This window comes from Quercus suber, unplaced genomic scaffold, assembly GCF_002906115.3.
Source record: "Quercus suber isolate HL8 unplaced genomic scaffold, Cork oak 2.0 scaffold_10, whole genome shotgun sequence".
Taxonomy (NCBI): domain Eukaryota; kingdom Viridiplantae; phylum Streptophyta; class Magnoliopsida; order Fagales; family Fagaceae; genus Quercus; species Quercus suber.
In genome coordinates this window covers 1,062,399-1,084,697 of record NW_027069476.1, presented here as the reverse complement: position 1 = coordinate 1,084,697, position 22,299 = coordinate 1,062,399, and the positions used below count along the sequence as shown (strand labels likewise).

At 33.7% G+C, this 22,299-nt stretch overlaps 2 protein-coding genes across 2 annotated transcripts; both read right to left on the bottom strand.

Annotated features, from left to right (window-relative positions):
• Positions 1 to 1,230: 1,230 nt before the first annotated feature.
• LOC112036536 (aspartic proteinase) lies at positions 1,231 to 9,246 on the bottom strand. The gene is made up of 14 exons (XM_065777628.1): positions 9,118 to 9,246; positions 7,462 to 7,839; positions 7,295 to 7,355; positions 6,988 to 7,082; positions 6,793 to 6,905; positions 6,139 to 6,307; positions 5,977 to 6,016; positions 5,752 to 5,816; positions 5,115 to 5,228; positions 4,853 to 4,917; positions 4,214 to 4,370; positions 2,490 to 2,609; positions 1,594 to 1,682; positions 1,231 to 1,492 (listed from the first exon to the last, which is right to left on the bottom strand). The coding sequence occupies exons 2-14, from the start codon at positions 7,831 to 7,833 to the stop codon at positions 1,408 to 1,410; spliced, it is 1,545 nt and encodes a 514-aa protein (XP_065633700.1). The 5' UTR covers positions 7,834 to 7,839; positions 9,118 to 9,246; the 3' UTR covers positions 1,231 to 1,407.
• Positions 9,247 to 16,686: 7,440 nt separating this feature from the next.
• On the bottom strand, positions 16,687 to 19,619 carry LOC112036537 (probable WRKY transcription factor 31). The gene is made up of 6 exons (XM_065777624.1): positions 19,048 to 19,619; positions 18,769 to 18,867; positions 18,454 to 18,618; positions 17,949 to 18,323; positions 17,746 to 17,859; positions 16,687 to 17,617 (listed from the first exon to the last, which is right to left on the bottom strand). The coding sequence occupies exons 1-6, from the start codon at positions 19,462 to 19,464 to the stop codon at positions 16,898 to 16,900; spliced, it is 1,890 nt and encodes a 629-aa protein (XP_065633696.1). The 5' UTR covers positions 19,465 to 19,619; the 3' UTR covers positions 16,687 to 16,897.
• Between the last annotated feature and the right edge of the window lie 2,680 nt (positions 19,620 to 22,299).

Genomic DNA, 22,299 nt, shown 5'->3' with positions numbered 1-22,299 from the left:
AGCAACCAAGCTATATATATATAGCCCAAAGATCAACTAATCAAATTAAATTCTAATAAGTTGATGTGATAATTCAACACTACCAGTACATAAAAATAGGCCAAACCCTTCCTGATTTTAATGCTCAAAAATTTCAAAAGGGGCTTATCAGACCTAATAACTCATTCTATTTCCCTTTTTATGGTAGTTGTTCTCCATAGAGATTGTTTGTGCTTGAAGGTGGTTTTTACTTTTTAGGCTAAGAGATTTCTGATGAGAAATGTGTTTGAGGGATGAGAATCATATGAATATCTTATATATAACGCCCGGCCTAAATCTGAGTCAAATTACATGTGATTATTTTTCCTTTATATTCAAGAAGCTATGGATAGTGATGGATCTTAACATTGACAAAAGGCCATGAGGGAGGAGTTACAATCCTTGAATAAGAATCAAGGTTGGGTCCTTGTTGAGTTGCCAAAGGATCGCCCGAGGGGAACATGCTGCAAGAGCGTCAACGAGTGGAAAGCGCAAGTGCAAAATACGTGCCCAAAACGACAATAGTGTGGTTCCAACTGCCATCGCTATACAGTAAACCATAGGGGTGCTGGCCCCAAGTCAGTGTCAATGGTGGGCAAAACAAATAAGAGGAAAAAAAATCAACTATGATTTCAAGCCTAAACAGATCGATGGGAAGGTAATGGAGCAAGACAACAAGGCTCAAGGGCTGGATGGAGGTGGCAGAGTGGTCAAAAATAAGAGGGAGGGGGAGGCAGTCAGTATGACATTTATTGGTAAATCTTCTGGCCAAATACCATCCAGACACATTGGATTTTTCAACCAAAAAAATACCCTCCCAACCATTTCGACCAACATTATTGCTGGTTGGTCGATGGCACGGTTTGACCAGATTGTTGAACGGTACAATTACGTGAACTGTAACTACAGGTTTTAACTTTGCTACCTTTGTGCTAAACTAAGTTGCATGTTTTTTTTTTTTAGAAATTAAACATATTATATTTCCCCCTCATTTTTTAACTGCAGGACAAATAGGGGAGAATCAAGCCTGGAAAAGAAGGACGAGGAAAAAATGAAGCAGCAGTAGCTTGAAGCCATGATGTTTGAACTTACCTACCTCATGCTCCTTGAACAAATCAACAAATGGCTGTAAAGTTTCAACAATTCAATGACGCATTTGCGTTGCAAAAAGGACCCATATGAAACTCGACGATTGTGAGGTTGGCAAATAAATAAGGATAGAAATTGGGCTCACATTGCACGCATAATAAACTATTCAGATGGATAAAAGAGATCCATTTTAAATATTTACAAGCAGCATTAACTCTCCTCCATTTAACTTCTTCAAGTTTAAATAAGGTTCACACAGACAGCAAATAGATAAAGATATCACAGCCCAGGGTAGATTGTTTATGCTGCCTCTGCGAATCCAACTCTCAGTTTACCAGCATCAAAGATAGTGTGGTAGCGACCCATGAAGACATCCCCCAATATCCTGCATTGCAAAAGAACCATAGTGAGAATCATCTGCACCAGAAGCATCACATTTACAGATGCTGAATGATAAATGGAAAGTTGACTTGAATGGAACTCTACCAGAGAGGTCCACGAGGAGGAGGAATGTCCATAGCCATAAAGCCACTGATGCACTGAGCCATAGGACCCTCACCCACCTTCAGTATGTACTGGTGTCACCATCCAGAAAAGTTTGACATCAGTACAATGATATTCTAGTTATATAAAGTTTGCCAAGATAATATCATCATATATATATATATGACAGTAGCTCAACAAAAGACATGGAGAATTTTTATTCTAAACAATGGCTGGTATCAGTTCAAAGTTCTTGAATGTTTCAGCTTGTTTGGCTCTTTAGTTTTATTATGCAGTTAACTAGATACAGATGATCAGAAGATGAGTAAGATGCAAACAAAGAAACAATTTTTAAAAAAAATATTGTCTTTGAAGCTTCAATGACACCTCCTACCCTTATAAGAAACTTTTCCTTTCAGAATTTATAGTCAGTGAGTTAATTTTTTTCTCTAAGTAATACGTGAACAAGTTCTAATCTAATTCTAAGCTTAAAAAATCATACCAAGATGGTTTTATCGATACCATTCTGACAACTTATCATTTTAAAAAAATGAATTAAGAATAAAAACAAAAAATCTAGACCATTTTGACAAAGCATTGGGCAATTTTATGTTAGATGGTGTTATTGAAAACACTGCTACTCAAGCAGCCATTTAAGGTAACCTTTATTTTTTATTTTGGATGATACAATTGAACCCATAGAAAACAAGAGTCAGAAGTCAAAGCAAGCTTTACTAGGTCCTACATATGTAATTTCCAGGTCAAGGGTGCATGCTAAAGAAGAAAAATTAAGTACAACAACGATCACTGCTGACATGTAAAAAATACCATAATACTATTACTAAAATTTCTCTCAAAAAGGGGAAAAAATTTCATGATTGATTAAGATGACATGTTACCTCCTGTGGGGTGAGGTCAAAAATTTTTCCACCAATTGTGAAGGAAACAGTAGGCATGTTAGAAATATTTCCACAATCCACAGAAGATTCTCCCATTGGGCTTGGCACCCGATCACAAAGCTGTGGAAGTATCAGATGGTCAAGTCAGCATGAGCAGAAATCTCCTAAAGATATATACAACAATGCAGTACCAGACATATTTCACCTCATTGACATAGGTCAGCACATAATCTAGTGTCTGATTCTTCTTTAGCTGGCTTTGCATCCACACAACTGCCATTTCACAAGCAGGGCACATAGCATCATGAATTCCACCAGATGCTTTGCCACTGTTCTCTTCCACGACACTCTCAATGCCAATACTGTACAAAAACATTCACAGACCAATAAGTTCCCCGTCTAAAAATTAAATCAGGGTGATTTTTTAAAGAAGCAATTACAAATGTGTTGCAATTTTTTTTTTACCTTTCAAAAAAAAAAATATAGTGTGGTAGCGACCCATGAAGACATCCCCCAATATCCTGCATTGCAAAAGAACCATAGTGAGAATCATCTGCACCAGAAGCATCACATTTACAGATGCTGAATGATAAATGGAAAGTTGACTTGAATGGAACTCTACCAGAGAGGTCCACGAGGAGGAGGAATGTCCATAGCCATAAAGCCACTGATGCACTGAGCCATAGGACCCTCACCCACCTTCAGTATGTACTGGTGTCACCATCCAGAAAAGTTTGACATCAGTACAATGATATTCTAGTTATATAAAGTTTGCCAAGATAATATCATCATATATATATATATGACAGTAGCTCAACAAAAGACATGGAGAATTTTTATTCTAAACAATGGCTGGTATCAGTTCAAAGTTCTTGAATGTTTCAGCTTGTTTGGCTCTTTAGTTTTATTATGCAGTTAACTAGATACAGATGATCAGAAGATGAGTAAGATGCAAACAAAGAAACAATTTTTAAAAAAAATATTGTCTTTGAAGCTTCAATGACACCTCCTACCCTTATAAGAAACTTTTCCTTTCAGAATTTATAGTCAGTGAGTTAATTTTTTTCTCTAAGTAATACGTGAACAAGTTCTAATCTAATTCTAAGCTTAAAAAATCATACCAAGATGGTTTTATCGATACCATTCTGACAACTTATCATTTTAAAAAAATGAATTAAGAATAAAAACAAAAAATCTAGACCATTTTGACAAAGCATTGGGCAATTTTATGTTAGATGGTGTTATTGAAAACACTGCTACTCAAGCAGCCATTTAAGGTAACCTTTATTTTTTATTTTGGATGATACGATTGAACCCATAGAAAACAAGAGTCAGAAGTCAAAGCAAGCTTTACTAGGTCCTACATATGTAATTTCCAGGTCAAGGGTGCACGCTAAAGAAGAAAAATTAAGTACAACAACGATCACTGCTGACATGTAAAAATTACCATAATACTATTACTAAAATTTCTCTCAAAAAGGGGAAAAAAATTTCATGATTGATTAAGATGACATGTTACCTCCTGTGGGCTGAGGTCAAAAATTTTTCCACCAATTGTGAAGGAAACAGTAGGCATGTTAGAAATATTTCCACAATCCACAGAAGATTCTCCCATTGGGCTTGGCACCCGATCACAAAGCTGTGGAAGTATCAGATGGTCAAGTCAGCATGAGCAGAAATCTCCTAAAGATATATACAACAATGCAGTACCAGACATATTTCACCTCATTGACATAGGTCAGCACATAATCTAGTGTCTGATTCTTCTTTAGCTGGCTTTGCATCCACACAACTGCCATTTCACAAGCAGGGCACATAGCATCACGAATTCCACCAGATGCTTTGCCACTGTTCTCTTCCACGACACTCTCAATGCCAATACTGTACAAAAACATTCACAGACCAATAAGTTCCCCGTCTAAAAATTAAATCAGGGAGATTTTTTAAAGAAGCAATTACAAATGTGTTGCAATTTTTTTTTTACCTTTTAAAAAAAAAAACCCGGAAATAATTAAAAGTTTTCAAAAACGACTGACGAAAACCAAATTTAAAAACAAAATAATATATTTTGAGCTTGACAGCAACATGGGTACCATTTAAGGGCTCACAATGCAGTCTGGAAGCAGATAATGAAAAGGAAATAACAACAGGAAACGTTACAAGGGGCACCCCAAGAGAATATATATATATATATTCATTGGTATGTGACAAATACACCCAGTGAGTTTTCAACCCACAACTTTTCCCTCCCACCCATTATTGTGGGAGGGTGAAGTTCCATTTTAGCCAAACGGCCTAAACTCACTAGCATATTGTAAGAGAGATAAAAAGGCAGAGGACTATTAAAAATGTTTGACTATGACCTAACTCCGCGGGCACCATCAAATGTACACAATCCAATCTGGGAGCAGATCTTCTTCGGGTGTGCCTGTTATGCACAATGAAAGCTAGAACTTAGTTCAATAATGGAATTAACTGGAACATTCTGCAAGGGACATAAGTGAATTGACATGCTGAGACAAAATCTTTTCCACTCGTTATGAAAAGGATAAAATAAAATAATAAGCCGTATTACCTGATAAGAAAAAACAAAAAAATAGAAATTAATAAAAGCCAAGTATTTACCTCAGCTACAAGCAAGTCAATAATTGTTTGTCCATACTGCTCAACAACTGCCTTGCATTCCTGACTAGCAACTCCATTGGCTCCAATTGCTTGATTTATCATTGTAATCACAGCCTTAGCAAAAAAGAAAAAAAGAACCATATATTTCAGGGACAAGCACATGTAAAATATTAAGAAAGCAGTCACAGACATTTTTCATTTAGAAACATAAATTCTACATCTTAGATTTTCTCACTTTCAAGGCAATGCGCCAAGATGACCAGCCTACAAGGTTTTAGGACACCCAAATGAATAACGGTAATAACCATAGAATTCAGCCATCAAATTCAAGATATGAAAATGAGAATTGGAAGAATGTGACCGGAAAATCACAGAAGCATACCATAATAAGGATGATATATCTATCAAACAAAGCTCACTTAAAAATGTATTAGTTGTTTCTCATTTTCTGCTTCTACATTGTGTCATCTTGCTCACACAATAACTCTATTGAATAATGTTTCAAGTTTAACCTCAACGGAAACTAAAGCTGAAAATGACATCCGAAGGGGCAAAATAAACTATCACAACATATGAAGCAAGAGATTGATAAACAATAATCAAAATAGCTCCAAATAACTTGAGCTATTATACATACCGTTGGACCTGCCATTAGGGAAGTTCCAGAATCTGCAATAGCTGCACAACTGCCAGTACAATAGCCTACATAGCAGCCAGATGGAAAATTGAGTCCCACAAAATAACAGGAGCCAGATCGTAAAAAAATCTATGTCTTCCTTCAACGCCCCCCTTGCCTCCCAAAAAAAAAAAAACATCTCTTTTTCATTTGAGGAATTGTACTAGGCATCGAGAGAGAACATACCAGTTGGTTTACCACCGATAAGAACATCACCCATGTCAAACTATCAAAAAGAAATATATTTTGGCAAAATGAGAAGATAATTGAAAATATAAAAGTATATTGAATATCTAATATCTATTAACCATGATTAAATACGAAGTTTCTAGACAACCTAGTACCTACCTGCCAATAGCCTTTTTGTGTCACGGGAACAAATGTGTGTTCGCCCTTGAAGTGATTTGGATCTACCCCACCAAAGACAAGTTCACCGCCTGCTTCTTCCTCTGTTTTACGGTTGAGCCAGAACGAAAATACTGGCTCTTTAATAAGACCTTGTTCAACCATATTGTACCTGTACAACAGTCAACAAGCAAGCACCTCATTAAAAATTTCATATTAAGAAATTTATTTCAGTGAAAGACCAATTAGAAGCAAAGATATACACACATACCACAAAGGAGTAGCATTTCCAACTGAAATTTCCTGAAATCCAAGTCCTAATAGACCATCAAACTTTGCCACCAAAAATGTGACACCAGGCTCTCTAGTTGCCTCAATGAATTCCTGAAGGGATCAGCTGTAATTAGTACAGTTGGAACAAATGTGTGTTCGCCCTTGAAGTGATTTGGATCTACCCCACCAAAGACAAGTTCACCGCCTGCTTCTTCCTCTGTTTTACGGTTGAGCCAGAACGAAAATACTGGCTCTTTAATAAGACCTTGTTCAACCATGTTGTACCTGTACAACAGTCAACAAGCAAGCACCTCGTTAAAAATTTCATATTAAGAAATTTATTTCAGTTAAAGACCAATTAGAACCAAAGACATACACACATACCACAAAGGAGTAGCATTTCCAACTGAAATTTCCTGAAATCCAAGTCCTAATAGACCATCAAACTTTGCCACCAAAAATGTGACACCAGGCTCTCTAGTTGCCTCAATGAATTCCTGAAGGGATCAGCTGTAATTAGTACAGTCTAATCAAACTACTAAGATTTGAAACAATGTAGAGGAAAAATGTTCAAGGTACCTGACTCTTTACAACTAGGTCCCCAACTTTGACATCATCATAGCTAAAGAAACCGGAAATAGCTCCACTACCATACTGGATAGCAGCAGATGTCCCTTCATGATGGATGATAACAGAGCTACATCAGACAACATAGATAATACACACATATATATTGTGCATTCAAAAGGCAATTCTCCAAGACAGCCCCTTGCAATCACATATCATGAAGTGGGCACTGTAATTAAGAGTAAAGGGCCATGCAGCATGATGTTGATTATTATAAATGAAATGAACTTTTTTCTAAGGTTGGGACAAAAGGACTAACCCTCCTTCTTGTACGTTTTCGACTCACTTGACTTGTACTTAGAATGAAAATAACACGCAAGCTGCACCACAAATGCAAAAACATGAATCTATTGCCTTCAATCAAGATTTTTAATAAAGCCAAGAATGCTAATTACATTCATTATAAACATAGAAATCCAAGCTCACCGATAAAAAGCACTTATCCGATGGCACCCACAGATTAGAGCTGCCAGTGTCAAAAATTACAGTGAAAATTTGAGGGGGAGTACCAATGCCAATCTCACCAAAATACTGAGCATCCAAGTAGTTATTCAACGGAACAATATCCGTCTTATCAGAGTCCCCAAGACTATAACGGATATGATACTTCCTAACAGAAGCTCTTACAGCCTGTGCCTCCTTGGACTCAAGCCGCACAGCAAGGCGGTTGTTTTGGTCCAATTTAATCTTCTTCAGTCCAATCCTAACCAACCTATCGTTGGAAGCAGAGGTGACCAGCGAAAACAAAAGGGTTGAAAGGAACACAGATAACACTACTGCTTTCAAATTGCTTCCCATGTTCACCTATTTCATCCACATTGCAATTTTCAGGTTCAGGAAAAGCATGAACAAGCAAAACAAATAATATGCAAAACGTATATACATGGGTTGGGTTCAAGTTACATTGGGAGAAACTGTTGTCAATGTTACAACACTCAATAACTATCTATTGGATGTATTTTTTGACAAATTTACCGTTGGATTACATTCTCTCCTTATACCCTACACACTTGCAATATATCAACAAGTTTGGAGATCAATATCTATCTCATCTATATGCAAAATATTGACTTTATGCATCAATGGTAAACAACACCTGATCGTCACAAATTTTGGCAAACATGCTATGAACATAACGAACATGTAATCTAACAGTGAAACTTTAAAAATATTAATTTAATAAAAAGTTATGAAACGGTGTAATGTTAAGTTGAATTTAACAATAAAGCTGAGTTTTTTAGCTTAGTTCAAGTTCAGTTTACATGTTTTATCTTCATATACTAACAGTGTAGCTTAGTTACAGATCAGTTTTTGATATTTAGAACAAAAAAACAGAACACAATAAATTCTAAACTACATTTCTATCATTTCAGCAACTTTCTCAGCAACCAAACAGGGAAGTGCAGAAAATTCAAGCACAAGTTCAGTTTAACTGCTTCAAAAATAGTAGGAAATTTAAATTTAATCAAAATTTTCAATCCTTCACTATACTTATTCAGTACAGAACCTGAAAATTTTTTATTCTTTCTTCTTTTTTAGTCCGAAACATATTCTAGAAACTAAGTAATTCGTAGACAAAAAGCGCTTAAGCTACAAGCTTTAAGTAAAAAGTTAAAACTTTCAAATTTTATTAAACTTCAGTTTCCTTCGTTTTTTCTCACGAAACAAACAGAGCTTAACTAGAAAAAATAAAAATAATAAAATAACCACATTTACCAAGATAAAAAGCGCTTAAGTAAAAAAGTTAAAATTTTAAACTTTATTAAACTTCATTTTCCTTTGTTTTCCCACGAAACAAACAGAGTTTAATCATCAAAAAAAAAAAAAAAAAAACCACATTTTCTGAAAACAAAAAAACAACTTATACAAAACGCTCCAAGCACTAACATGAATGCAATGATCAAGCACAATCTCCAAACAAACTTGCATCAAAAGGCATTAGAAATATTATAATAATGACCGATCACCTAGCCAATATATTCTCACATGCAAAAAACAATAAATCCTTAGCAGAGCAAACCAAATCAGAGTGATAAAATAAAATATTAATAATTTATTGCAATAAATATTTAATTCACTCACCGAATTGTATAGCACAAGGAAAAGCAGAGGAAAAAGAGTTGAAGAGAAAAGAGGAAGAAACAGAGAATTTAAAATGGACGAAAGTACGAGAGAGAGAGAGAGAGAGACTGTGTGACAGTGTGAGAGACTCAGTGGGGCCCAGCTAATACTGTATCTTTCTTACTTTCGTTAAAAGGGAAAAAATGGTGGGGCCCAGCTAAAAATATAGCGTGAAAGTTTCGTGTTTTTTGAAGCCGTTTGATCTTTTTCTGCTGCAGAGATGGCGTGGTAACTGGTAAGCGTTGGACACACACGATGGACTCGTGTTTGTGTTTTTTTTTTTTTTTTTTTTTTTGGGAAAAAGAAGAATTTAGGGTCCGGAAAATAAGCTGAAATTGAAAAAAAAATTGTCGAAAGTTTATTAAAAAAGATTTAAAAATATGAAAAAACGATTGAAAAAGTGAAGTTTTAAAAAGCTATAGATAAAAGATAAAAGCTAAACGTAACTCTTGTCAAATATATTTTTAGTGGATGTTTGGTACATATGTTTGAAAATATATGTGAAAATATGTGTGGGTGAAAAAATATATGAAAAAATATATGAAGTTGTTTAAAAACTAAAAATATTTATTTAAACAAGTCTACCAAACAACCCTTTGCCAAATATACTCTTAGTGGGTGTTTGGTACATGTGTTTGAAAATATGCGTAAAAATACATGTGTGTGAAAAAATATATAAAAATATATATAAAATTATTTAAAAACTAAAAATATTTATTTAAAGAAGTCTACCAAACAACCCTTTGTAGGATTTGATATTCTTTTTGGAGTAATGTTAAAAATACATAAAAATATATAATTTTGTGTCGCAACTCATGGCGGGAGACGCGTTCGGAGAACTGGGGAAGTGATTGCTTACGTGGCAGTGGTGCATGCAATTTGTTCACTTCAACACGCCACACATCGTTTTGTAGCGTCGTGGGATGTTTGTGATTTTGTGAGAAAATACAAAAGGAAGGCAATTGCAGGAATAGCTTTTTGCTCTTCATTCATTCTGTACTAACTTCATTAATGATTGTAGGAATAGGACAGATATTCTGAACGCTTGCTCGGGTTTATAATAAGCCTTTAAAGGAGTATTTACTAGGTAAACATTTTCGAATATAAACAATTTCTTTTTAGGCATATTCAACTATATATTTAGAATAATTGTTCATTAATAGAACCAGAAACCAATAACCAAAAACATGTCATGAACTACGTAATTAATTGTTAGTCCTTCTGCTTCTCAAAAAAAAATTGTTAGTCCTTCTCCAATAAGGCTTTAGTGGTCTCCATTTTTTTTTTTTCAAAAATAAAACCAAGAGCATCAATATTCGGAGTTGTAAAACTCCTAATATGCTCTATTTTAGCATCAAATCATAAAAGTAAAGCATTATCCGGAAGGCTAATTGTAAAAAATTTACAACTAAGCTACAATAGTGTCCTAAATTTAGAACCTACTATATATAGCAAGTTTGCAAAAATAAAATAATATTTTTTAATTCCTACTCCTCCTAGAATATCTCCTTCTTTCTCTCTCTTTAGTCTCTCATCTCCTCTTTCTATGTTATTTTATTATGTAGATATATTATTTTAATGTGTTATATAGGAAAATAAAAACTGAGATGTTGAGTGTATTATTAAGTGAAATAATACAATAGATAAAGTAACTTTTTAGATAGTAAAATAAAACATTTTTTGTAATCCCAGATGCTAATATTTTTATAAAATTATAATCTATGCATATTAATAAATAAATAAATAAAACTCTCTTCTATCTTTTTTCTCAATAAAAGAAAGGACAAAATTGAGCTACAAAATTAATTGTAACCTTAGGAACCTTACTTAATATCTTTTCATTGGAAGTGAATTTTGACAAATCCATCATTAGAACACATTTTCTTCTTATGTTCTCCATCTTTGCAAAATTTCTAAAAAATTAAAGATCAATAGTTATGTTATCAATAAATTATTTAAAATGTAAGTTTTTGTAGTTTAAAATTATGCATAAAATATAAACTTATAGATCATATAGTAAATAATATTTTATTGATACAAAAGTTAACATGTGTATTAAGAGCATAAAGAACATGCAATTCAACAGTTAAAATTTTAAAATATGTAGTAATATTTATTTTATTAAATAACAACTAATTTTGTAACTAAATTTTGTTTAAAAAAAATTCTCTTTTTGGTGTCCAGTGTCCACTATTACAGCCCGTCAAAATTAACCATTTCTGGTAAAAGTCATTGTCAAAATTAACCTTTTTTATTTTTGGTAAAAATCATTGTCAAAATCAACCTCATTGTACGGTTTTAAATACATGTGGGAGGTGAGGTAAGATCACAACTCACAAGTTAGATTTTCCAAAAGAATATTGTGAATGATTCAGCCTAGGCAGTCTCATAACTATTACTATTTTTTAAAGGACAAAGTTTAGCTATAAAATTGGTTGTAACTTAAGGCTACAAACTCACCCAATAAAATAAATATTACAACATATTTTGAAAATCTAACCGTTGAATTGCATGTTTTTTACGCCCTTAATACACATGTTAAATATTGTGTCAATCGATTATCATTTACTATATAATCTATAAGCTTATATTTTGTGCATAGTTTTAAATTACAAAAATTTGCAATTTAAAAAATTTATTGATGACATAACTATTAATCTTTAATTTTCTTGAAATTTTGCAAGTATGGAGGATATAAGAAGAAGATGTAATCCAATGGTGGATTTTTCAAAATTCACCTCCAATAAAAAAATATTAAGTAAGTTTGTAGTCTAAGGCTACAACTAATTTTGTAACTAAATTTTGTCATTTCTTAAAAGGACAAGAAACCAATCATTGCATTGTAGGTTTGGATTTGCTCTCAAAAAATCTGGTAGGTTTGGCTGAACTAGATGAAGATGTTTCCGAAAAGCAAGCTCAATGGCTATGGATGATCGTAATAAATTAATTTAAGGTAACCCAACTGAAAGATACACTCCTTGAGTGCAAGAAAGAGAATGCTTCGAAGGGAACTTTGGAAACTAAAGTCACCAACTACATAGATGATCACATGAATATGCCTGTCTCCAACATTTGAAAAACTTGTGTGTTAGACAAGTTCATAAGTCATGAGCACCAAATGACCACAGTATGTCCATTTTTTATGTGCAGTTTTGGATGGAGAGAAAAAAGCGAGTAGAATAGGGTTCGCTGGAAATTTTCCTTTATCCAAACTGGCCAGTATTTTGCTTTTGGACTTTCTTGTATGATACTCTAATGTGAATCCACTACTAATACTAATTTTAATATATACCAATGTTTGTTTCAATATAAATACTTTCTTATAGAAATCATTTTTGTCTAAAAACATTTTTAGAGAAGTACTTGCTCTCCTACTGTTTAGTTGTATTCTTGAATATACTCTATAAAATAAACTATGCCCTAATATTTTTATATAGATATAAAAATAAAGATTTTATTTCAACACTTTAAATTATTAATAATACAAAATTTAATAAAATCAATATAAAAAATAAGAACAATCAAAATAAAGTTATTGAAAATTACTCTAATAAACAAAATTTAAATAATAGTGCAACAAAAAAAAGGGGGTACTGGGAAATCTTTTCTGACGCCTAAACTTCTTATTAAATAAATAAATAAAAAAGTGAGTTTTGGCCTTTGTTTAGGAAAAAAAGAAAGGCAAAAATGCACTTTTTCACCCTCACTTTATTTTGATTAATTGTCATTTTAATCCACTAAGTTTAAAAGTTTTATTTTAGCACATTAACTTTGCTTATGTGATTACTTTACTCCTTCATTCTATTGCCATTAAAATATTTCTATTAATTCCCTTATAAAATGATGTTGTTTCACATTTTAACATATGAATGAATATCTAATAAATTAAAATAAAATTCAATCAAAAAATAAAATTAGTTGATTGTTACTAGATTCAATGGAGTTGAAATCTTAAGATAAGGTCGAAGAAAATAAATTTGATAAAAGTATAGAGGTATATCTTAAAAAAAAAAAAATTATAAGTTGTACATATTCATATACTACAATATTACGAAATTTTCTATGATACACAATATATCTGTCCGTAACTGGGAAAAAAGTTACAGAAAAATATGTGTTAGTGGACTTATTGACAAATGTTGGGCTTTTGCATTTCAACTAGTTGGGCCTTAGAAATTAAAACGTACATTATAATATTTTTTTTCTTTAGAAATAACAAAGAGTGGGCCTTTAGAAGCACGGCCTATAAAACTATCCAAAGAACAAAAAATAAAATTAAAGAACCTTTCAAGCCCAACGAAATACTATTTCGGCGAAATTAGGGCCTAAAGATGTATAAAACTAAAGGGGACCTTTTATTTATTTATTTTTTTCTGAGAATCAAACCAAAGTGGAATTTTTTTTTTAAGAAAAAACCTAAAATGGACCTTGATTAAAAAAAAAAAGGGTTTGCACCTCATCTTTTTATATCTTTGTATGATCCAGCCAATAAATTCATAACCAAAATACAAACACAAGGGATTAGCCATCCTTTAAAATCAATTAGTTAATATAATTTTTTTTAAATATTGTATGGTTTCCAATGCCTAATAGTTGCTCCTAGTCAAAGGGGGACTTGAATGATAATTTTATTAATGCAAAAGTTAGAGTATATCTAATAGATAATGTAAAACATTTTTTCTTCCAAATTTTGGAAACCCAAGCCCAAAAATAGAGCTCCAACAATTTAGTTCTTAATGAACCAATTAGACAATGTAGTTCTAGTCTAGGTTTTGTTGGTAGCAATATGTGGAGATCAGTTTAGTCTTTGTTAGTCCCAAACAGGGTTAAAGTTTATCTCTGGAGAGCTTTATCTGATTCTTTGCAACAACAAATAATTTGAGTAAGAAGGGTGTTTAGGTTGAACCTTTGTGCTCGTGTCACCAGGCAGAGGATACCGTTTTACATGCTTTTGTGGTCTTGTCCAATGGCAAAAGATCAAAGATGTTTGGCCAGCTTGGTCTATTTAGATTACAGAAGACAAGTTGTTATCAAGGTGATTTTCGAGACTTGTGTGACCAATTGCTTCACACTCTAGATAAAATTGTTCTTATGCCGGTTTTTGGAGGCTGTTATTTGTGATTATCATGGAAAGGTGATTGGGGAATGTAGTTTGGAGATCCTAATCAATATAAAGAAAGAGCTTCAGATGTTTTAATTAATTTAAGATGTCCACAACTTTGAGACTTTAGATGGTATAAAGATGTTTTTTATTTCAAAAGTTTTAAGTAAAAATGACTGTCAACAATCCTACTGGAAAGAAAAATTTATTGTTGGTTTACCTTATTTCTTTTCCCAAAATGTTAGATTTATATAGCTAATAATTACGGAACTATAGACTATCCTAGCTTAACATATGGTGACATAATATCCTCAATCAATAAAACAGGTCTATGGATGTGTAATGATCTAAGACTAAAAAATTAGATAGAGAAAGAAAAAAGATATGCTAAAAAGGAACTAGGAACTTTTTGTGAACAATATGGATTTGATCCGTTAATTGCTCCTTCTAGGAAAAGAAGGAAAGAAAAGAAAGATGTTGATAGATACAAAAACAATAATAGAAGATATAATAGAAGTAGATCTAAAGAAAAGAAAGAAGAGTCCAATTAGAAGACAAGTTGTTATCAAGGTGATTTTCGAGACTTGTGTGATCAATTGTAGATAAGATTGTTCTTATGCTGGTTTTTGGAGGCTGTTATTCGTGATTATCATGGAAAGGTGATTGGGGCATGTAGTTTGAAGATGCTAATGTGTTCCTGCATTTGGTTTGCTTAGCAATTGTGTTCTTAGACCCTCCTAGACAGTGATAAGTGGTAATGGTTAATGGGTTTTGGGCCTATGGGTGTTTGACGAATGCTGGTGGGTTGTGGGTGGAGCAAAAGATTATTTTTTTTTTGTGTTGTGACTTGAGCAAGGTATATTAGTGAGTCTATTATGTATGGGTTGTAGGCGATGAAAAAGAAGAAAGGGAAGTAATTAATAAGAAGAAATCTGATGAGAATGGATAAGAAAGTGAGACATTTGAGGATAGAAATTAATAAAGGAAAAATAAAAGAATAAAAAGATTGTTTATATAAAATAGAAAAAAGATATATACTTAAATAGTTTGTTAGAAATGTATTTGAAAAAGTAATTAGGTAATAATCGAAATGTGGCTTCTTCTCAAAATTTAGGCAAGAATCTTGAGATGGTGTTAAAGATGCTCTCTTACTGAAAAAGTTATGGTACTCTTTTTAGATAAGCTTGAGATTTATAGCTGTAACGTTTTATCGAATATCACATCATTTAAATCAATTATTGTTTAAGAACACGAGGAAGACATCATCATTTTATTTTTATTCTTTTCAAAGTATATAGTAAAAAAGCCTACCCATAATGAGAAAGGGCAAATTCAATCAACCAATATAAATTTCTATTACATATATAATTATTTGTTACTCAAAACATCGTATCGTGCTTTCACTCTTACCTAACTTATTTAACTTATGTTTATTTAAAAAAAGAAAAAAAAAGAAATTTACCTTATGTATAAGGTTTTAAAGAGTTCAACACAACACCGAAAAGCACAAAGGTGCTTCAAAGCAAATCGGACGCAATTACCTAGAAGTTTCTATGTGCACAATGGATCAACAATTTTCTCCATGGAAGAGAAAATGCAAGGAAATTTTGAAATTGAGATTAGTCTTGCTATTCACATGCATGCACGTGTGATAAAAAAAAAAGGGTGTGCTTCTCTCACGCCTCATTAGTCTTCAGTCTTTAATTATAGTCTTTTTTCCATTTCCCAGTACCCACGCCCCTTGGTGGAGCTGAAAGAGTAAAAGATCCTTGTACGATGGATGATGTACGGTGCGACTCACAAAGTTCCAAGTTTCTCTGTTGTTGTTTTCTCTCTCTCTCTAAATTTTTATAGTATTACCACATGATTGGAATTCGATGGCATAACCCATAACGCGATGTCAATCAAGGTGGACGGAAAGTCAATAACGTATCCCAGTTGTCCAATTGAAAAAATTGTACCAAACTAATCCACGAAACTACAAGTACCACCCACCATTTCTTTATTGGGTCTTTGAAAAAAAAAAAATGTATTGGCATTTTTATAGTTGTATGAAGTTGACCTCTATATCACTCATTTTCATCATTCATGTCTCACACACGTAATTGCCTGGAAAGTCTCTACTTGGTCTACGATTTCGGGCCCTGATTAATTGTACAAAGTTTACGTGTCAAACCGTGGGCCGATTTTCTTGACTAGGATATTAACGAATATACCGTCAAAAGTCTTTTTTGTGTAAAGCCAAAAACAACTATGATTCTTTTCTTCTTGTAAACGTTGTGTTTTTTTTTTTGTCTCTACTGTTCCCAGGATTGGGTCAGTGATTGATTAATTTGAAGGAAAAACAGAACAAAGATTAAAAAATAATTGAGAAAGTCTAATGATGTAACAAAGCAGCTAAAATTTTTTAATTTTTTTTTGTCTATGTATTTACTGAGAAATTTGAATTAAATTATTCAAAATGAAACAATAAGAAATAATGGACTTGTGTGTCATAAACCCTCCCATAACAAGGACAAAAATTATGAACATCTAATCACATTCTTATCCCACCAAAAAAAGGTAAAACCCCCCAATAAAAGAACAAGATTGGGAAAAAAAAAAAAATTAAGGACAAGAGAAAATTATCAGGCCCAACTTCTAATTCCCTGGAAAATTGCCCATTTTGTTGCTATTGTTGGAGTTGCTTGTGGTCATGCTGGCACTGATATTGTTATTGGTAGCGGTGGTGGAAGTGTTATTGTTATTATTTGGATGAGCTCCGCCACCAATGATGGATGAGATGGCGGCTGCAAGAGCTGCCGTGAAGTTTGGGTCAGCTGTGATGGCTGCTGTGGCAGCACTGACTGTGTCAGCCAATGAGGGCTGCTGCTGCTGCGTTTGGTGCAATGGTGGTTGGGGTGCTTGGTGGCCCAATTGGGCATGTCCCATTTCTTGGGAAAGCTGGAGGCCCGAGAATTTGGACTGGTTGTAAAGTGCTTGACCAAAGACTTGAGGCAATTGTGCGGTTTGTACTGACCCAAAGCCATTCTGGCCTTGACCTGGGAAATGGATGGGGAATTGGGTTGGGGGTCTTTGGAATTGTAATGGGTTTGGGTTATGTGTGAGGTCTAGTGTCACAGTTGGAAATGGTGCCGACGCTGAAATTGTTGCCATGCTTGATGAACAAGGGAGAATAGCTCTTGCTAGCAAGTTTGGGTTCATTATCCCATCTGCACTTGACATAGACCCCGAGAGTAACATAGAGGCAGCTGCTGCTGTTGTTGATGCCATGGCCATTGCAGCTGGTGGAAGTGGATGATTGTGGTTTCCTTCATAGGTAGTGATTAGAATTGATCGATCTTCGGCACAACGTTGAACCTGTAAATCAAAACCCATCATTCTTGTTAGTCTAAACCAGAATTTACTGTATTTGATTGAAACTATATATGATTATGACTATAGCTAAATTCTATAATGGAGCAATTCCAAGAATATAAAAAACTTACTTGTTTGCGAACAGGACAACCAACTGCCATAGTGCATCGATAATAAGCCCGGGGACATGGGTTTCCTTTGGCCATTTTTTGTCCATATTTTCGCCATTGGCAACCATCAGTAATCTGCAAATGAATCAAATTACATAAATTTCACTCATAAAAATGTACACCCTATTGTTGAAATTTGTTACAAGATCGACAAATTAACGTACCATGGGTGCTTCTGACCGCGCACGAACTGAGACACGAGCCTTTCTCATTGTGGCTTCGGTGGATTGATCAATAGGCTTGGTTGGAGTCAATTTTGGAGCCTTATTAGGAGCCCAACCTTGTGATTCAGATTCTGGGCTCTCTTCCCTACCAACTTTTTTACCCTCTCTATCCGAATCATATGGAAGAACGTCACTGTTCTTCACAACATTAGAATTGTTCCTTGGCGATCCAGAAATGGTCCTATCTTCTGAGGAAGAGTTAGATATCTCGTCTGCCTCAGCTGCGGCACCAGGACCTGGATTCATAAACTGTATTGGTACCATTTGTGACCCTCCAACCTCAACTTTTCTCTCTTCAGATTTACCTTCAACAGCCTGACCATAATACCAATACAATTAACTTAGTTATTTTGAACACAAACACAATTATAATACAAGGACTAGACCAGGTATTTCCCAATTAAATTTATCCATTTTTATTAGGTGTAGTAGTTGTTGTTGTTACCTCATTCTCTTGTGCACTATCGGCTCCATGAGTCTGTTGTTGTTGCATTAATGCTACAAGATGACTATGTAAGACGCTGTAATTGTTGCTCACTTGACCAAGCATGTCTTTCAACCTTTGATTCTCCATATTCATACGTTGGAGCTCCATTTGTAAGTGTGCCAGCTGAAACATACACGTGAATTTCTTTAATGGGCAATCTTCCAAAATTATTGCAAAACAAAAAAAGAAACCCCAAAAAAAAGAAAAAAAAAGAGCTTTATCCTTTTTTTTTTCTTATCTAGAATAAATAGATAATTTAGGAAAATCTCTTACCTCAATCTTAGCTCGCTTATCATCTGATTCTGATGAAACCCCATCATCCACCGTTGATTGATCACTTCCGGTATTAGCAGTAAGAAGGTGTAACCCAGTCTATATTTAGAAAAAACAATAATTAGCATCAAAAGCAAATATCATAGTGATAAATTAATGATAATACACTTTTATAAAAAAAAAAAAAGTGAAAATAAATTAGAGAGCTTACGTTGACATCCAAATCAGTAATACACTTTTATAAAAAAAAAAAAAGTGAAAATAAATTAGAGAGCTTACGTTGACATCCAAATCAGGCCTTGAAGGAGCTTCACCAAGAGAATTCTCCTTCTTGACACTAACTCTATTAGTTTTGGGAGCATCATCATCACGATCATGATGATCAGCATCTTCACTAGCTAAACGAGGCTTTTTGGCAAAGAAGTCAACCTCATCAACAACAGCCCTACGGGTCTCAACATGATCAGACGGTGGTGATGAAGAAGCAGCAGCAGCAGGCTCATGATGATGGTAATCTCTACGGCCAAGATTCACCGGAAACATAGTATTATCGACGCTGATCGATCTCTTGTTGTGGTGGTTGTTAAGGTTGCGTTGTGGGTGTGGGTGTGGGGGCCTTTTGTTGTTGTTGTTGTTGTTGTTAAGGAAGAAACCGAGCGAGTCAGAATCAAGGGTAAGACCCCATCCTTTGTCCATATAAGCAAGAAAGAAAGGTTTTTTTTTTTTTTTTAGAGACAAAGCAAAAATCTATAGAGAGAGCAGAAGAGATTTTAAGAGAGAGAGTCAAAGAGAGAAAGAGAGAGAAAGAGTATGTGGAGGATGAAGGAAGTCTGTGAAGTCTTTTACCGGTGCAATGGGCTCGCCTATAAAAAGGGTTTGGAACGAAGACCAAATGGATTGGAACTTGGATTTTTTTATTTTTTTATTTAATTTTTTAAAACTTTTTGGTGTGTGTTTTGAGAGAGAGCATTTGATGGGACTTTTGCCATATTGCGTCAGACGGTGCGTCACTCTTCCCAGATGTCTTTGGGGCCCACTGTTGTTTTGTAGACTTTCCCATTCTCGGATTTACATTTCAATGGGTTGCCCCATTTTGTCTTCTTCACCCAGTAACTTGCTCCGACACCAAATTGATTCCATTTTTGTTTTTGTTTTGCTGTTTTACTCTCCTTTCACACTTTTCTTATAAAGTTGAAAATATCATTTGATCAATTTTTAAAAAATTTTACCGGTCAATGTAACTAAGAGTCTGAGACTATTTTTTTAACCAAAACCTACTAAAACACCCTTACTATTATTCTTCCTAAAAACAATAACTTTATTTTATTTTATTTTAATAATATTTAAGCGCAGGAGTTATAATTGTTTTATGTTTAAGTCACCAACTCAGTTTTTAGCATAAGACAATTCTTTAGTATAAGTGAAATTTAAATTAAAACATCAAAAATTCAAATACTCATTTTTTCAACTATCAAAATTTTCAAGCAATGTGTGAACAGAGAAAAATATCCATAACAAAGGTAAAATAAAATCCAAGTTTCTCCAACTACCCAATTGTAAAAAAAATAAAAAAAAATAAAAAATAAAAGACTAGATCCCAATTTTCAATTTATTGAAAGCAATGTGAACATAGACAAAATCCGGGTCGGGGATCCCAAAAGAAAAGTTTGGTAGGTGGTAAGTACCGACCCAAAGAGGTAGACAAAAAAGGAGAAAGTGAGTGATGGAAACGAGGTTTCGTCCACATTTCGTCAAGAAAGAGTTTGACTGGGTTTCATTTCTTCTATATATCTATAAAATCAAAAGCCCAAAGAAAAAGAAAAAAAGAAAAAAGAAAAGAGAACCCACCGCCCCGAACGGTGCGGCGCGTTCCACGTGAGGAAAAAAAAGAAAAAAAGAAAAAAGAAAAGTGTGGAGGGTAGCCAAGTCAACGAATTTGACGGCCCGGCTCTTCTCTCGCTATCTATCTCATACTATGCTGGTTTTTTTTCTCTTCTGGACTGGTGGGGGCTGTTGATGACTGGCGACCGGGTGGGCCAGTCGGCTAGTCTCTGCATGGCCCCACGTAGCATGACAAGATATACCACGTTTCATATCTCTCTACCTCTACCCCCGGGAACCATGTTGACTGTCTACCCGTGGGACCGAGTCACTTGCTTGGACTTTCTTCTCTCACCTATTGCCTCCCACCTCTCTGTCATATTCATCTTTTTATATACTTCTTCTACTTGATACTGCTACTATTTTGTCTACGACTACTCATTAATACACACCTAGTTTTCTTTTGACTTTAGGTAAATAACACCGGGAGAATAGGTGGTTAACATGGTTTTCTCTTTTTATTCTTTTTCATTTGTCTAGGTAAATATTTAGGAATTATCAAATCGAGTGTGAAGTCTATAATATTTTGTGCTCAAATCAACATAACAACTATGAAGATATGATAATCACAATATTAAAAAGTATTGTTAAATGAATGATTAAATTTTAAGAAATGGTTTGTACTTAAAAGGATTTTTATTAATTTATTATGGTATGTGGTCTTAAGTTTGAGTCATGTCTTTACTCTACCCCTATTTAAAAAAATTATAAAACTTAAATATTAGATCCCATCTAGTGGTTCTCATGTCTCGTGATGAAATCAAACAAGTTTGGGATTCCAAAACTCCTCCATAACATTTTGGGATCACATCTATGAGATTTATTCCTGTAATTACTTAGCCTATGTGGAATAGGAAAATTACACCAAAAACTAATTATTCGGGCACTTAAGACCTAAAGTTTGTATTTTTACTTTACATTAGTATTATGCTTGTATGATGTATGATTTAATTAAAATTTAGATGTAAACTAATTAAATATTTAAGTGATATATATGAATAATATAAATAGTAAAAATAATAGAATAAAAATTATTTTAGGTTACGTAATGAATGCACATGGGTACATATCCAAAGAATATAATATAATTTAAAATAAATAATGAAACTTGTAACCACGACGGTTAGAATCCAACTTTTATTCTATTGGATTTTACATGATATGGGTAGGGGCGGAGCTAAAGCTAAGCTTAGCGGGCCATGGCCCCTCCAAATTTAAAAAAAAAAAAAAAAAAAAAACTCTTTTATTTTACGTATTGTTATTAAAAATTTTAAATACTTAGCTTCAAAAATAAAAGTCCTCCCCCCCCCCCCCCAAATTATTTAGTCTAATGATGCTTTTAAAAAATAATAGAATTTGTCAATTGGCCTAGTAGTTATACAGACTAGGTAGTTTTTGTTTTCTCAAATTCATTTTTGTATATGTTTAATATCAAATTAGACAAATTTTGAACACTCATTGGAATTTAAACACATGATAAATTTCCCTAAAAATATTATCTAGTGAATATGCATATGACAAAGTAGATAGTTTTTTATACTATATATTTATAAATTATGACTTACCCTAGTATCAAAATATTAAGGTTTATATATGTGTGTGTATTTATGCATGTATGCGATGGTTTATCTTGATTCTTGACTAATATAT